The 18,488-nt window shown below is 36.4% G+C and overlaps 1 protein-coding gene across 7 annotated transcripts in view; it reads left to right on the top strand.

Annotated features, from left to right (window-relative positions):
• The window catches only part of LOC120624094 (SH3 and multiple ankyrin repeat domains protein 3), a 194,556-nt gene that overhangs the window by 28,347 nt on the left and 147,721 nt on the right, over window positions 1–18,488 (top strand). For all 7 annotated transcript variants that reach the window (XM_039890444.1, XM_039890443.1, XM_039890442.1 and 4 more), the window contains exon 2: window positions 12,531–12,684. In XM_039890444.1, the coding sequence (XP_039746378.1) occupies window positions 12,544–12,684 (141 nt within the window). In that variant the 5' untranslated portion in view covers window positions 12,531–12,543. The remainder of the gene's footprint in view (window positions 1–12,530; window positions 12,685–18,488) is intronic.

The following is an 18,488-nucleotide window of genomic DNA, read 5'->3' as shown; positions in this document are numbered from 1 at the left end:
TATCATATTAAAATTACAATGAAATAAAATATCATTTTCAAATGATAAAAAATAATAGTGTGACACAAAAATGTCTACAAAGGTTGCCTGTAAGAGATTGCTTGCAGCAATAAGGCCGCTTTTGCATGTGTACATTGTGTACCGTATACTCCTTACTGTTTCTTTTCCTGTATGTTTATATTCTTTTTAAAAATTCTTAAAAGCTATTCTAAAAATCAATAAACACTTGAATAATCAAACTTAAAAGTATAAGGGCCAACATGTAAAAAACTTTCCCAAGCAAATAAAAGACGGGTATTATAGCCCAGTGTTATATCACCAATTAACACAACACCACTAAAGTACGTACCCACATAACACAGCAGTTTACGAAATTTCAAACTTTGAATTATAATGGCCATTATATATGAAAGGTTTCGTAATGGGAAGTGGGATGTATGAGGTCACATTTAAGGTTACTGCCGACCTTCGGTTTCAAGTTATAACTGCCGCTGGCGAATACATTTAGGAACAACCTCTTTAGAATTCCAGGATTAGTTTACATGAACATGTTATGCCGGTTTTCACTAACGCCGTACAAGGCAATGCTTAAATAAGTAACGCCTAATCTAATAACATTCGTAATCATTCTCCAATAGGTATCACCTAAGAGATGGTATAACGTTTTGTTTCTATAAACATCGCTTAAAACATAAGGCATTCGATTTAGACGATGCCTAGGTTTATTGATAACGGGCACTAGGCTCTTTGGGAAAAAAGTCATCATTTCGCCTAGTTTCTTATTTCAACAAACTAGATTAAAAGTCAATCGCTAGAAGCCGCTGCAAACAAGCGCCCCAGTACCTTAGATTTTGGAACGGCCTTCAAAAGACTTCCAGCAGTGGATTTCAATCGGTTGAGGGGATTAATCTACTTCCCTATTTCTCCTCTTATATAATTTAATCAAAGACATTTATTTATTAAGTAACTAAGGAGCCCTACTTTCCTGGGTCTTGGTGGGGTTTTCTGAAGGTATTAGCCATCGATTTTAGCACGTATCTGAAACGTTTGAAATGGTTTTTCGGTTTAAGCTATACCAGCTAAGCAGGTTTAATACTTGCAATATTTATGACAGTTTATCATCTTTTGGCACATCCTGCTTACTTATCTACTTCTCACACTCTTGACTACCTTTAACTCTCTGGAATTCTTTTTTTTTTAATTTAAAGGTCAGGTTACCTGCTATCCTTTACACATATTATATTAAAAGAAAAACCTCTAGATATAGGTATGTTTTATAAAAAAAAGACACTGAAACTCACGTTAGGAATGCAGAATTTGCTGAGAAGAAAAGCAGTGGTTATCCTATGTCGAAAACAAGGTTTAACTTTGTTTACTTTGAGACCCAAATATTTTATCTTAAATAGTTGTCGTAAGAGATACTCGTAATAAGAAAAAATCTTAGCTCACTTCCTGTTCCTTTTAACCAAAGTAGGTGGATAACGGAGACGGCCTGAGAATATTTATTTATTTATTTATTTAGTGTAAACAATTGACTAGCGGTTGCCCGCGACTTCTTCCGAATACAACTTCAGAATTAGTCCCATACAAACTTTTATTCTACGACCCACCGCGTGGTATTGCCCTCCCCGCTGCTCGACTTCGAAGAGTCCTTACGTAGTTTTAGGCTTGTTCGATAATTGGTCTATTTTAATTAACACAAAAAAAAATTACATCCGAGTGGTAGTTCCAGAGATTAACGCGATCAAAAAAAAAACTCAGTGCTTTATTATTAGTATTGATATATAATAAAACCGAAATATTACTTAAGAGACTTTACAGGTACATTGTTTACCGTCTCTGAAACTTATCTGTGTAACCGAAACGCTAATAGTTTTTTAGTAAACCATTGCCATAGATAATACTAAAAGAAATTAGATACAGCCTTTACATCACATGCACAGTTAAATCAAGTGACTACTGTCACTTAATTAGGTACGCGTCGCGTAGCGTAGGTACTATGCGCATGGCGGTCTTTTACCTTCAATAGGGTTGTCAAAAGTAAACACTTAGATGTTCTGAATTAGTTTGTGTGGAAAAAAAATGTTTATTTAGAATAAATATTTTTACAGGGCGATTCCTTATGAAACAGTATTTCGAAATTCGTTTACACTTTGTATACATAAGGTCACTTTAAGAATCTAGCTAGATCAAAATTTTGTCACGTCAAATCTAACCCTTCTTTACACAATGAGTGGCAAGATTTGCGTCATATTTAACCCAATTCCCGTCTCGGTAAGATATTCGAATGGAAATGACATACTGTATGCGAACTGCGAACGCTTTTATCGTTTTTCATTGAATGTAGATTAAGTGTAACGTATACTGATAGTAGATTAAAATTGTAAATGTGATAAATTTTTTGTATGTTTCCAGTAAATATTTACAGGTTGCTCATTGGCGACATTTTCCGACCGTAATGTAAATTTGTTTATTTAGTTTTATTTCCCAGATACAGCTGCGTTAATCCATGATATTGTTAACGAAATCATCATCATTTACGTCATTGATAGTCCCATCGCTGGGCAGACGCCTAAACATAAATCTAATTTCCTAAATCTGTGCTACCATTGTTGGCGCGGGCCGGGAATCGAACCTAGGATCTCGTTCAAATCAGTTGAGCATGCATAAAGTTCACAAACGAGGCGTTGCGCTGGCTCATTATTACGACCCTCCTTTTTGTGTCCTAGGCTGTGGGTTCGATTCCCTCAACTGGAAAATGTTTGTGTGATAAACATGAATGGTTTTCAGTGTCTGTGTGTCCATCTGTATGTTATAAGTAGTTATGTACATATTATTCAAATATTCATCATTTACCCATATCATTCATCATCATTTTAGTACCCGTAACACAAGCTACGCTTACTTTGGGTCTGGATGGTGATGTGTGTAGTGTCAAAGTATATTTATTTTATTATTTAATAAAAAAATAAATATTACCTTAAGAAAAAACAATCCTTCATTTATCCAGATGTATCTAGATAGTTAAGTGATGTAACTAAAACTGACATTTCCATATTAACCAATTTCTCTGCAGTTTGTTTGTTCGAGAAGCCAACAAATAAGTCATATTAAAATTGCCTTAACTTTATTTCATTACTCTGAAAAAGTTTGTAATACTCTGGTATCGCAAGAATTTAATACTAAAGCAAAGATGTTTGGTGGACTCTAACAAGACGAAATAGTCGGTATCAAAAATTATGAGTCGAAAAAATAAATTTTCCTATTAGGTTTATACATCGAGTAACGATCAAGTGAATCACTTTGGTGTAATGCTCATGATATCACAATATTACTCATCTTTTAACAAGTACTTGGCATTTTAAACGCCGTCTCCTTTATTTTTAAGAATTAGCATGCAGACAGTTTTCGCTATATCCTATATGATAGTCAAATCACATTAGTCAGCATCGGTTTGCGCTTGAAGATGTAGCTACATCTTTTTTATTAAATGCATTTCTTTTACATTTTTTGTATTCAAAATACGCGTAAGTGTATCGCTAGATTGTACTTTTTTTTATTTCACTATAAGTTAGCCCTTAACTGCAATCTCATCAGCTGTTAAGTGATGATGCAGCCTAAGATAGTAACGGGCTAACCTTTTACGTGTATAGCAGTTATATTGAACCCTGTACGTTTCTACGCAACATCGTACCGGAACGCCAAATCGCTTAGCGGCACGTCTTTGTCGGAAGGGGGGTGACTAGCTATGGCCGCAATCTACCAACAGATCAAATCTGAAGTAATAAATTCAAAAACAGCCTCTGCCGGGGATCGAACCCGGGACCTCCCACTTAAAACCACGGCGCTTACCACTGCGCCATGGAGGTACACAAAAGATGTACATCCAAAGAATAAATGCTTTCGAACATGAACATGGATGCTTACGCATGTGGAAGCGTCTTTAACTCAGTGAATTGCTACCGGATTGGAGCGAGTTTTTTTGTAAATATGGTAAAGGTAAAGGATCCGATAGCTGCTTAAACCAATCTTTCAATCATGATGCGTGATAATCATTTGTCAGTTTGTGCTGACAAAAGTGATTTCAAGCGTATTGTCAGGATAGTTTACGTGTTTCGTTCATTTTTAAACGCCCGTACGTTGCTTAGCGCAAAAACCCTTTTCACTCGATAATCTAGAACTATTTCTAAAAGATTTAAAAATAATTTGCAAATAACCTACATTCTTATTCTGCCTTCATTTCTACATTTATCTTCATTTCACATTTCATTCCAAATAAAAAAACAAACAAAACGCTCTTTTAGCTGAAAATGAGCCAAGCCACCAATAGAAAATACCAGCCTTCAAACAAATCACAGTAGGTATCCTTGCACATTGACAATTAGCCACAGAATGACATATGTGTGTTAAACCAAGGTCACACGTATAACACAGTAGGTATTAATTTCCAAATCAATACAGCATATATAGCACATTATATTAGTAATCTTAAATGGAAATTCCGCACACATTTGTCGGCCAATTGGCGCAGCGGGCAGCGACCCTGCTTTCTAAGTCTAAGGCCGTGGGTTCGATTCCTACAACTGAAAAATGTATGTGTGATGAACATGAATGTTTTTCAGTGTCTGGGTGTTTATCTGTATATTATAAGTATTTATGTACATTATTCATAAAATATTCAGTCATTTAAGTACCCATAACACATGCTACGCTTACTTTGGGGCTAGATGGCGATGTGTGTATTGGCGTAGTATATTTATTTCTTTATTTATTTACATTTACATCAGTAGTAGGCATAATTTGACCAAATATTTATTTTGACGTGTGTGAAGCGATGAACCAGACGCAGTGGGTGGTGAAGTGAAGTGAACTGCAATCCTTGATTTAAATAATTCTTTAACTATTACTCAAGACAACCTGAATTTGATTGAAAAATGCCTTTTGATGTAGGTTTGGCATCGATTCTAGCCCGTATCCATAACCCTATAAAATAAACGCGAAAGGTATCAATTTGCTCGTTTGTTTGTCAGTTTGTTTATTTTTTAAGCTGATCGGACCGAACATAGTTAATCGACTAGAGAAAATTTTGGCAGTGAGATAGATGGTTTGTATCCTGGAAGATATGATACTTTTGATTCTGTAAAACCAACCGTAAATAGTAAATTTAAAAAAAAAATGTATTTAGGTTCAATCTATCTTGAAATTTGGCGTAATGAAACACCGTGTCTGGAGACAAAAAATCGAAACAAGCTCGGATATATTCCTTGGTGACACCTTCCCCATAAATCGGAGTGAAACGATTTGTGTATAAAATTCGTATCGAAACACTTTAAAGATAGATTATAAAAGGATTTAAAAACAAACATATTACCGTCTTTGACTAGATAGAAAACTATTGACAGAAATATATTGATTAAGAATATTATTCTTTTGTTTGAGTTTGAGTTGAGTGACGTAATTCAACCTTTGAGAATCTCAAGCAGGTTTTCAATGATATGACCTGCGATGATTTGATTTAACTAACATATTCTTGTCATTTAATTCATTTATTTATACTCTTTATTTGCACACAAAAATACAGAAGATGATTTAAAAAAAAAACACAGACGAAGCAGTATACAAAAGGCGGCCTTATCGCTTAGTAGCGATCTCTTCCAGGCAACCTTAGGAAAAGGAAAACAAAAGCATAACAGACTGCAGGTGGTGCATAATTAAAAATAAATACTACAAACTAATACTGGATATAGATTACATATAAAAAATAATACACAATTTAATAAATATTAAAAAAATTGATATATACTTTAACATATCATCAGAGTAGAAACTGTAGATTTTTTTCTGGCAGACACTCTTGCACGTTGATACTAAAATATGACTAGATTAGAATTTTAAATCAGGTTTAGTGCCGTGACCTCCGTAAACTACTTACAACCTAGGCAAGACACTGGCCAGTATAAAAGTAATTTTCATAAGTGATCTTAGGGATAAAATTATCATAAAAAAATAATGCGAGGCCACTAAGTGTATTAGCTATTCTTAAAGCATAAAAATAACTGTCTCTTGAGCCTAGTAATAAGCATGGTCAACCGCAGATTTCAAGGTTATGACTTTGGCGTTCAGGTCAACCCTAAAAATTTTAGATATTGAGTCTTTTGTCGATACACTTTTCTTAATTAGCAGATCTGTATTGTAAACGTCAAATATAGTTGGTTTGGTTGTCCTTCCTTCACGCTGTTAACAAAGCAAACTTGGCAATTTTTTGGCACAGAGTTGAAAGAATGTAAAGTAACTTAGGCTACTTTTTATTCCAGGAAAATAAACGGTTTGCACGGGATTATTAAAACCGCACCAAAACGTCTTGAAACGTCAAGTATGTTAATTTTTAGTGACTCTTTCACCGGTTTGGAAGGCAGATTCTAACGAGAAGAAGCCGGCAAGCAACTCAGCAGTTGCTCTCTTCCAACATCATTTAACAATTAACATTTCGTGTGAGATGAAAGCTGAGAGGCTTGCTTCCAGGCAACCTTGTCATTAAGAAATTCATCAATAGTATAGTAACCTCGTTGTATTAAATGTGTTTTTATACATTCTTAAAACTTATGTAATGGTAAATCTTATATTAACTTCGGTATCATATAATCATCAATCAAAACAATAATAGTATCGGAAAAAATGTTACCTTATCATCGATCGCCTTATGTTATGTACATAGCAGTAAAATCAATAATAACAAAGAAGACGGGCTCCTGAAGGAAACCTGTAGGACAAACACGCGTCAAGTCGTTAAGGTATGTCTACCATTTTCTCTTCGTGCTACGATGTGATATGACGAGTAAATGGGTCGACATAATTTTCTCGTTGTTAGTGGTCTTAATATAAGAAGAGTGTGGCCTAGTTGCAACACCGCAATTCGGTCCATTGCACTGACCGAAGTTGGACTGGACGAATGACCGACTTTAGAACTCCAAATTCGGCCTTTACGCTTCCTTTGCGCTGAGAGCACGTTAAGCCGTAGGTCCCTGGCAATATCAACGATAATAATCGAATTATTTATATAATAGTCGAGAAATAGAGTAGAGTAGTCTTAGATCTATACCCCATAAGTAGTGGAGATACCTATAAGAGAGGAGGTCTGATTGGCAGTGGGGCAATACATCTAAACCTTGTCCTTTAAACTTACTAAAGCTTTGTCCCGATTTGTGACCTTTGCCCGATCACAATACCTTATTCGTATCATAAACGCGTATCATTATCACGCAAGCGACGGATGATGATATGCCGTCTTGATACGCCGCTTTTATACGATACACAATAAGGCCCGTTCCATAGCCAGTTATCTATAGCAATTCTTTCAGTGTTGGATAGCCCATTTATCGAGGGAGGTTATATAATTGGAGGTCTTTCTTCCTTTTGGGAGCTTTCGCTGCGTGAGCGGCGTAAACGGTTAAAGTTTCGATAAAGTCATGTATTAAAAAGTTGTTGCGCTTTTAAAGTTCTAAAAAAAGCCCGCGACAGCAAATTTCTATCTTTTAAGGTTAATTTACACGCGGACGAAGTCTCGATAGACCGCTAGTTTTATCACACTTACGTGGGTGCCTTAAAGTCCATTAGCACGTAAATCCTTGAAATAATAAAAAGGGCACCTGCATTCCGACTGTTTACTTTTAGTGCCGCATATTTTGTTATTAATAATTGTTTTGAATTTTTTTATTAATAAAACTATTTCGAATAGAACATATATTTTCCTACACGATTATTATACCTACCACTACTTACTACTGCCTAAGACCTCGTCATCGTGTAATATAATATAGATATACGTGATAGTTAAAAATCCTTTTTTTTTCCGAACTCAAACTTTTTTTCAAATACTATCATAATTTTTTAAAACTACCCTCAATCACCAATAATATTTTGTATGTAGCTTTAAAAAAAAGTACATGCCTACTCATAATTCCGAGCGCTGAACGACGAATACCGGTGTACGGATAAAGCCGATTGGGTTTTTGTTATAGATGATGTTTTTGAATAGATGTATTATTATGTTCATTTCAAAAAAGTATTCTTTAAAGTTATATTTAAAATGTTATTTAAAACGTTGTGAAAACGTTACTGTATTAGCTGTTGGTTTTCCTAAATAAATAAATTATTATTAATAATAATAAATATATAATTTGATTACACAGGTGATTAGTTCTGATATGCCCAAGAATCCTATTACGTTAATAGGACCGTGATGAAGTTTCCGATTGCGTGTCCTTAATTGCTTGTTACCATATCAATTTCTCATTATTGGACACGATATCTAAATGATGACACGAATTCTTTAATGAATGCCCATTATATGTTATCTTTCCTTGAAGTAAGTAGGTGGGTACGAACGAGCGCTACAAGATATGAAATACCTTTTTGTACCTATTCGCTCAACTGGATTTTTAAACAAATTTCCGAAAAGACGAATGTGCTGTCCGATTTTTCAGAAGCTATTTGAATTCCTTTTGACTTGGTAGCAAATAATTTAATCTATTCTGAATTTGGTAGGTTTTGAATAGACTCAATAAAAAATATATAAATATTTTGGTTAGGCATTTTCTGTTTGTTTTTCAAATTAGAGGCAAAAAAATAACATATACATACACCTGGCATCTATACAAATAATGATTAAATAAGACGAATTCTTTAAAGGGCCCGGTTTCCGAAACATAAACTATCAATATTGACCGGTGGTGCCATGATTGAATAATAAAAACTAAACGTACCAATTGGCTTTAAAATATCGATCTTCAATCATTCAAGCCTTGATTTACCTTAAACATACTTACCTGAAAATACCATAAAGAATGACTGTGACCGAACAAAAAACTTAACCATTTTTGCATTAGTTAATTGTACACACATCACCCTTAAACTATTTACGTCCCACCTTTGGGCAGAAGCCTCCTCTCTTAAAGGAAACTGTCCTAATTAACGTGCTCTCTGAGGCACAGAGGGGGGGAGGGGGGGCAGAGGTACAAAAATTTCTTAACTCAGGGTTAGGATTTAAAGTAAAAAATAAATCTGTATTCTTATAAGTATCATTTATTTCTGTAAATTACAACATTTCACTGTGCAATTTTTCTAACATTCGACGGTTTCTAAAAGAAATCTCTTGTAAGGTAAGTGGTACTTGTACACGTCCTGCCCTACTTCATATTTATATATTTTTTTGGTACCAAATAAATAAATAATTAACTAACTATTACTTACCAAAACCGGGGTTGAAGCCGCGTGATCCGCAGCTAAACATGCTAATCTCTAGACCAACGAAGCAGTTAGGTAGTCCAGGGATACCTACAGTAATTTAGACGAAATATCACGTCAAAGCAATTAGGCACATGTAGCCTACCTAAAGTTTAATATGTTTTTAAATACATAAACAGTTATTCACATTAACTGCGCATAAAATCTAATTTAGATGGTTTTTTTAATACACTGCCTCAGGTCTTAGACAAAGATAGAATTATACTGTTTTTTTATGATCGATACTATATAATCAAAAATATATTAAATCATTGACGGTTAATATCTTTTTGATTTTAATCTAATACTTGTGTACGATAAAACTATAATTTTTTAACACCTACGCCTCAGATTGATAGACACAGTTTGCAGGACATATCCATACATCAGGTGTTATGTATCTTTTATTTTTAGGTACTATAGAAAGAGTTTGTTTAGCCATAATACCTTTGGAGAAGCTCAGGCCCTACGCAGTTTTCACTGTTCGTTAACTTCAAAGCTCACAAGTATGTCCGTGCCGTAAAGTGGTGCATTATCTCACGGCGAGATAGGCGAGCGAGATAACGTTTACGAAACATACACGCGCCCATTCTCATGCGTGCTCGTAAACATTGCCGGGGTGTGCCATACTCCGTATAGGAACCGTGTTTTATTATCATCATCGTCGTTATTAGCCCACATTTTTATATGAAACGCTTATTTCTGTCACGGGTCATAAGGACGTGGTTGCCATTGTAATTACAGGCTCACAAGGTATTACACATTTGCTTCAGTTTGCTGGACACAGAGCGGCACTATGTAAGACGAGTTCATGCATACCCTAATCATACTCTGTTTCCCACCACCCTTATGTTATGTTAATCCTCATGTGCATTAAATTACACCGGCAACCACGCCCTTCAGACCAAAGCACAGCAATGCTGCTTGGCGGCAGTCCTCACCTGAATGAGCTTTGTCACAGCCGAACACAGCTCTGCTTACCCTATAGTTTTAAAAGAACTCGTATAGGAACGGGGTGTCTTCTTTTATATGATCTGTTACTTCTGCTAGGCTAATGCAACAGAAGAGACGCAATACTATATCAATCGAATCTTGTGGTAAATGCCGACATCTACACACCACGGTGTCGTTATGTAGGCTCCTTACTACTCAGGCCAGTAAGGCCACTTTTAACCTCTCTACCTACAATTATCCTTAATCTGTACTAACGCAACCCTGGTACCCCTAAAACTAAAACCTAAACCTAAAACTAAGTTAATGTGGCCATCCTATCTTCATACATATTGCTATATTAAGTTCTTAAATATAACGACCAGGTATCGATACTCTGCTTTTATCGAAGCATAATATTTTTTTTAAGAGAATTCCACTTTATGGCCCCAACGTCTTTATTAGGTTATCATCGAACATATTTTGCGGGGAAAAAGAAAAAAGAATTAATCGCTAAAGTTACTTCGTCCATCTCATTCTGGCACATGTGCTTACGAGTATATCGCTTACTCTTTCGCTCTTTCGTTAAGATATCGTGCAGTATCCTTAACAAGGTGAATACTGGCGGTGTGTTAAAATTACGAGGCGGTGAGATTGTTTCTAGAAATAGGGTTGCCACCTAACTAGGATTCCCCAGCAGGCCTAACACAGGCAGGAGACAAAAGTTATATCCCCCGATTATATCCTCTGACAAGGGATATAATTAAAGTGTCCACCTGCTAAGGCACGGGAACATGCAATAAGAGAAATTTACCCCCGTTTAATATTACGCATATATTATTTGGATAGTGTTTCCAAAAAGAAAAGAGTGTTGAGAGTTGATAAAGCTGTGGGAGAAGATACATTTTTATCCTTTCCCCGGGGATATAATTGTCTCCTGCCCATGTTAGCCGTGCTGGTAATGCGATCTTCCTCACTCTATTCTACTTTACTTATCAATTTTGTCCCCTTAAATTTTTATTATTAGCTGTCATATTTTAAAGCGTCTTTTTACCTAACTGAAAGAGCTAAGTGGAAATAGGCGCTGTCTTTCCCGCTGTAATAAGTTGTTCAGTTAATTCGTTACTAAACTTCTCTTACTGAATAAAAGTGCTTTCGAAATCAGCTCCGCCGTTCAAAGGGCAAGCAGCAGGGCAGAAATACAAACAAACAAAACGTTATAGCTATTGGCTCTGATTCTGCTTGTTGGAGTGTCCTCGACCCTTCCACCGGAGTCTATTGGTTAGAAGCAATGGTATCCAAGATTTTGTGACAGCCCTGTTTAAGTTGAGGAAGCAGTAGTAGCCTTGACTTTTGAATTTTGGAATAGGAATGAGTGTTCATTTTAAAGTTACGTTACCTAACTTTGGTTGATTCTGTTTTTGGTAACACCTGCATTTGTGGCAACCCTATCAAGAAAGCAAGAGCTGCGATAAGTTGGCGCCACTGTTTGTTGAATTCGTAATTCTTACTTCAGAGAACTCAAACCGGACGCGGCGTCGCCGCACGATTTGTCGGCAACCCTTACGCTGCACAATGCGTTTTAATGAATAGACAGTGAAAGATCCCATTAAATATTATAGATAGATAGGTTTGCGGTATGTTTTTTACTAACTTTTGCTTATTCAGCTAAGCCGGCCTATACTAAATGAAGCAACTATTTTTTTTAAATAAATATACTTACTTAACTTAAATGTATTCATCAATGCTATTTACTTTTTAACTAAATGCCAATTATTTGTACATCCGCTATTATCGATAATCTTCAACAGATCTTTGTAGAATTCAAAAGACGCTAGCCGATTAACTAGACTGTTACCCGTTTCATAAAAACCAAACAAAAATATCAAGAGTTTCATTGTTTGTACCGAGAATTTTCCCTTTGCGTTTCATAATTTTCGTAATTGCGTCAGACACTCTTTTGGATGACTATGTCACTTGTCGGTTGTTTAACTATATCTTTACAGTCACGCCCATTTGCTGAGCCGTTGCTGCGTGAGAAAGGACAAACGAACAAACTCACTTATGTTTGTAAAATTAATTAACAACTCTTTACCGGCCCACTTTAAGGTCTCAGAATGAGAAGGATTTAGGTCGAAGTTTACCACGCTGGCAAAGTCCTTGATGGACTTCACACTCATAATAATATCGTTTCTACGCACCTAACTTAGAATAGTCAGAGGTGCAAGATTTGAACTCTGCTTCCGCGAAAGTAAAGGCTATAACCGTTTCAGATTTTTAAAGTTATGGAAACTAATTCAAGTTGTTTTTGTCAACAGATGGCGTAGCGTAATGGAGGGCGAGTGCACGGAGGAGGGCTGGCTGCTGGTACGAGTGCACGTGCCCGAGCTCAACGTGCAGAAGAGCCTGCAGTTCTCGCGCGACCAGCTCGTGTGGGACGTGAAGCAGCAGTGCCTCGCCGCCTTGCCTAAGGTCTGTATCTGCATTCAAAACGTGCCCACTACCTGGCCCACTACTACACATAAGGTACATAGGTGACTTGACGCTCGCCGTCTTTGGTCATGCGTGCGTGTGTATGTCACTGAACTACTCCTAGACGGCTGGACCGATTTGAATGAATTTTTCGGTATGCGTTTGGGTGGCACCCTGGATGGTTTAGATTCACAAATCAGCCCGACAGATAGCGCTGGGGTCAGCTAGTATACGTAATAATAGGTGACTTGACGCCTGTGCTGACACTTGTCATCTTTGGTCATACCTGAGTCCTGACAAACCATATATCATGCATGTACATATTTGAATTGGCAGATATTGTTAGGTACGCTTAAAAAGCTAATGACAAATTCCCTAGAAATGACGGAAATCCAGACAAATTTATCTTTTATAAAGCTTCAAAGACCGCTACCTATTTAATAATGTGCATTAAGATTTTTAACCTGTTACAACAAAATATACAGATTTTACCATTGAGAAGATTCAAACCACTTTTGAACCACTTTGACTCTATTTATATAATTACTATAGGTAATTATATAAATACATACTTACATACTTACATAACTATACTTAATTTATGCTTTTTAATTTACTTCCATATTGGTACGTCGATGTGAACGATAAAATATGCGTGAAACACAAAATGTTAACATCTTTATATAAGTGTTTAGTACCTATCACATTTTGTCTTTGTCTGGGGGCAGTCTTTGGGGACTGCTGATAGAAGTGTAAAATAAATCTATGAATTATGTACACAGTAGGTATATATACATATAGCTCATGAAATGCGTTCGGAGTCGATGACGTCACCTCCATGATTTTCTTTCACCAAAAAAGGGCTCCACGCGCCTAATAAAGTTTTCACCTCAACTTCACATTAATCTCTAATACGAGTAGGTCACATCTAGAGCTTGTCTTCTTGTGTCACACCTGACGCTTGGTCAAAAATACGCTTCTTCTACTACTCCCACTGCTTCACATAAGCCTCAGCTGGAACGTTTGCCGCTTAGTGTCACTGTAAATATATATTTAGTGTGACGTCGTGTTCAAAAGATGCTTCTTGTTCCACGCCCAATGCTACACATACGCCTGATATTACGCCTGACGCTTGACGTCATCCATGCCACTTGACGCCTAATTCAAATTATGGATACAACTCATAATAGTTTGACATATTATATAAACTTCTTAGCCGCCAGTGCCCATTGCTTGAGACATGTTTCGAACATTACGTCCTAACTGATTCCTTATTCAAAATTTGTTCAACGACGTCCACTAAGTGTCTGTTAGCGATTGTTACACTCCGTGGTATTGTGTCGCTTAACATCGTGTGTCCTACCTCGTCGTTGTCAACCAATGGATCTATCAACTGCAGAGCCTACTCAAGATGTGGTGGCATGGCAAGTCTCTTACGATCTGAACAGTAGCTTAGCAATACATTTATAGTAATATAGTCTTTGTGAGGCAAAATATTACTCTTTATAAATCAAAAGCTGAAATTAACAATCGACTTACCAGAAACGGTCATAAATTAGTGATATCTGCATATCGTCTGCGAAAGGTGCAGAACTCCTTTCTTGGGTTGAGTATACGCTTTTACAACATGATTCCTAAGGAAATTCTTGACCTACCAATGCATGCATTTAAAAAATGTGTAAAAACGCATCTAGTACAGCGAGGTTACTATTCATTTGATGAATTCCTCAATGACAAGGTAGAATGGAAGCAGCCAGCCTCGCTCTCATCTCCCGCAAGATAGCAAAATGATTGTAAATGTTGATGTTGGAAAAGAGCAACTACTGAGTTTCTTGCCGGCTCTTCTCGGTAGAATCTGCTTTCCGAACCGGTGGTAGAGTCACACAAACATGCATACTTGACGTTTCAAAAGTGCTTATAAAGTAGGCCTACTTGAAATAAATGAATTTGAATTTGAATTTGAACACTAAGTAACTGGAATTTCAGATTTCATTGCTTCAATTTTAGTCACGTTGTTTCTCAGTGAATCGAAGTTTTTATGTAGTGTCAATACAATGTAGTGTTTCATATTGTACGGAACTATTCGTGTGCAAGTATAGGTAAATGCAGTTAGCTGGTTTTCGCAGGTAAAAAAAGTTTGTAATCCAGTCCAAATGAATCTGGAAAGGAATACCTCGCATTCGAGCAGCTACTATTGCAGATGATACATTATTTCTATTAAGTTATTATACAGAAAAATCAGAAAACGTTACATATAATAATTTAGCAAAGAACCAACTTTAACAATAGATTTCCTAAACTAATAATTAGAAATAGTAACGGCAAGAGATAAAGTGTAATTAATGCTTTAAGTGACTTAGCCAACCCATTCTCTTAGATATAAACTGTATAAGTAATGAGTCGCAATAACTCTGGGTGAATTCGTTCTATTCCATAAAAATAATTTATACTGTTGTCGTTAAACTCCCGTTTTAAAACCATTTCAGCCATTTCGAAGCCTGAAAAAACAGTCTGACGCCAATTTCAAAACCGCATGCTTTTTCCACCTACCCGCACTGGGCCAGCGTGGACTACGGCCTTAACCCCTTCTCAATGTGGGAGGAGACCCGTGCCCTGTAGTAGGCCGGTAATAGGTTGATATGATGATGATGACGCTTTTAAGTTATACTCAGCTTAATGAGAAGCGGCTATTGCATGAATATGCGCTTAAAGATTTGTTTCAAAGTTCTCTTATACGTAGAACTTTGGAATCGCTTTAATTACCTACGAACTTAAATTGGAATTCCATTTGCAATTAATTCGACAACATGAGTCTTGAAAAGTTATCCGATTGAAGGTATGTAATTAACATTGTTGGCGAGTTTATCTCACCATCTGTCTCTATAATTATTCTGACCCAATTAGATTCACCTGATTGCGCAACATGGGTGAAAACAATGAACTTGCCCTCGAGTTATCGGAGCCGAGACAGTTTTCGTTTTCTGTTAGTTGTGTGACGGCCGATTGGCGCAGTTTGTAGCGATCCTGCTTTCTTAGTCCAAGGCCGTGGGTTCGATTCCCACAACTGGAAAATGTTTGTGTGATGAACATGAAAGTTTTTCAGTGTCTGGGTGTTTATGTGTATATTATAAGTATTTATGTATGTTATTCATAAAAAAATATTTACCAGTTATCTTAGTACCCATAACACAAGCTACGTTAACTTTGGGGCTAAATGGCGATGTGTATATTGTGTATAGTTATTTATTTAGGTAATTATTCAGAAACCATCTTACTTATCAAACGTTGTAAAGCGGTTGTATAGTTACCTAATTTTTATGGTTTTGATGATTAAAAAATGTTGTAGAAAATATTTATTTGTTGCTTACGAGAAAGAAAGAAAGTGAGGAATCATCTAGAAATATCCACCTCCTATGTTTATACTATGTCACACGTAATTTTGAAACCCCAAGTATGTCTGTATGTGTGAAGACCATACCGCTACGGAATGCAGATACTCCTGATAATCTACAATTTAATGAAGTAATAAAATGTTGGATAGCCCTCTGCAAACTACTTCGTTGGTCCAGTTGTTGCAATGCAATCAGAACTATAAGAGATAAGCCAATTTTCTATCTCCAGTACATTGACAATTTTGCGGCCCGGCCCGGAACTCGAACCCAGTATCTCGTGATGTCTAGTTGAACATACTAACCAACAGACCAACAAGGCAAGGCTAATAATAGTAAATTGAAACTTATTGTTTATGCTTATGTCACGCACCAATACTAAAAAGCTAGTACGCCAAACGCATACCGTTTTGATTAATATTAGAATAAAAAGTCAACAAACTAAAAAAAAAACAGTTTTAATAAAAAAGAACCGACTTTCTTATAGAACTAAAATAGAGTTAAATAGCAAAGTCGGTCCTTTTTTGTCAAACGAAAAGATAACTAATGAATATAAAAACATTCATGTTTATCACACAAACATTTTCCAATTGTGGGAATCTTAATTACTTACGTAAATTTATTAAGTTTGACGACCTCCGGCGCATCGGAGAGCGTTTTGGTTTTAACGTTCCGGCAGTGGCGTGCACTTCATACATGCACAAAAGCACTGCATACCCAAATTATTTTATATTAATTGTATTGGTAGGGATTTTTTCCATTTTATGCCATGTTCCTGCTTTATGCAGTGTCTATGCCTGGTCGAAGACCCTTTGCTCCGGGTTCCGGAATTTACTCTGGTCTGGTCTTGTGGGAAGCTTCAGCAGTAGAAACCGATTAGGGATTTAGGTTTAACAGGTTAGACTTCTACCAACTTAGACTACATCAGGTGAGATTGCTATCAAGGGCTAACTTGTACTTAGTGGAATAAAAAATATATATGAAATTTGTCAGACCCTATGACGCGCTGAACTTTCATAGAACAGAGCAGTTAATAAAAGTAAACGTGTAATTTTATCGCTTTTGACAGTGCTTATAAAATGTACCTATTAATAATAAAGTGTACGCGGAAGCTAGCGGTTTCTAAGAAGCGTAAATTTCTTTGCATATAAAAGCCCTAACACAAATGCCATTTCCAAACGTGACGGAGACGAGCGTTTTTACCGTTAGGTTATTGACTCGTTTTTTTTTAAAGATAATAACGTTATAAAATTTTCGGCCATTGACTCTTCATTTCAAAAGACTATAGGTATCTTCAGGTACAGTATCCATACAACGTAAAGTACCATACAATTAAAGTAATGCTGAAAACTACGGTTATTTAATACTTGCTTAGTTTTCCTTTTTAGAACACATATGTCTTCCTAGCTTAACCGTGTTCTGTGGCCTAGTAACATCGCTTAAAGCAGTATTATTTTAATACTGTGCTTATCGTGCTCTGTCCGTTTAGTTATAATTCTTTGGAGGAAGTAACCATCGCCATAGTCTGAATGGTGTGGTTGCCGGTGTAATTACTGGCTCATGAGGCTTAACACCTACCCCTCAGTTGTTGGACACAGGGTGGCACTTTATAGGATGTCTTCTTTGCGTGCTCTGCGAAGTGTTGATCTCCTTATAGGCGGTGATTTTCCACTTAACATCGGAAGTGTCATGTGCTTGGTCGGTCAATTATAAAAAAGGTCAAAGTAAGTTATAAATATATGTAGCTATCATTTTAAAAATAACAATAATAAATATACTACGACAATACACACGCTGCCATCTAGCCCCAGAGCAAGCGTATCTTGTGTTATGGGTACTAAGATGACTGATGAATTTTTTTTTATGAATAATATAGATAAATACTTATGAAATACATGTAAACACCCAGACACTGAAAAACATTTCTGTTCATCACACAAACATTTTCCAGTTGTGGGAATCGAACCCCCGCCTTTGACTCAGAAAGCAGTGTCGCTGCCCACTGCAACAATCGGCCGTTAAAAACCGTGTTTTTAAAACATACCGCTTCAAAAGATTGTAGTAAATAACCCCGTGGTCAGTGGCGTGCATAGAGGGTATGCACAGGGTATGCAGATATATAGATATATATTTATAACTCTTACAATGCCTATGCTTAAGTTTTTTATAACTCGTACTGGAGATTTTCTTCATTTTATATCACCTGCATACCCTGTGCATACCCTCTATGCACGCCACTGCCCGTGGTGGTCAGTTTCTATATTTGTAAAGTTTTTAACGCTGCGGCAAAATAGTTTGTATGTTAGGGCTCTATGATAAATATTAAGATCAGAATGATCTGGACGCTCAGTTCACACGCTCGGTTTTTATCGAACCGTAGCGTAGCGCCGATTGCTTTTATTGCTAAACCAAATA

This window comes from Pararge aegeria, chromosome 5 (genome assembly GCF_905163445.1).
Source record: "Pararge aegeria chromosome 5, ilParAegt1.1, whole genome shotgun sequence".
Taxonomy (NCBI): Eukaryota; Metazoa; Arthropoda; class Insecta; order Lepidoptera; family Nymphalidae; genus Pararge; species Pararge aegeria.
The sequence above is the reverse complement of the archived record's forward strand: the minus strand, read 5'-3'. Positions and strand labels throughout refer to the sequence as shown.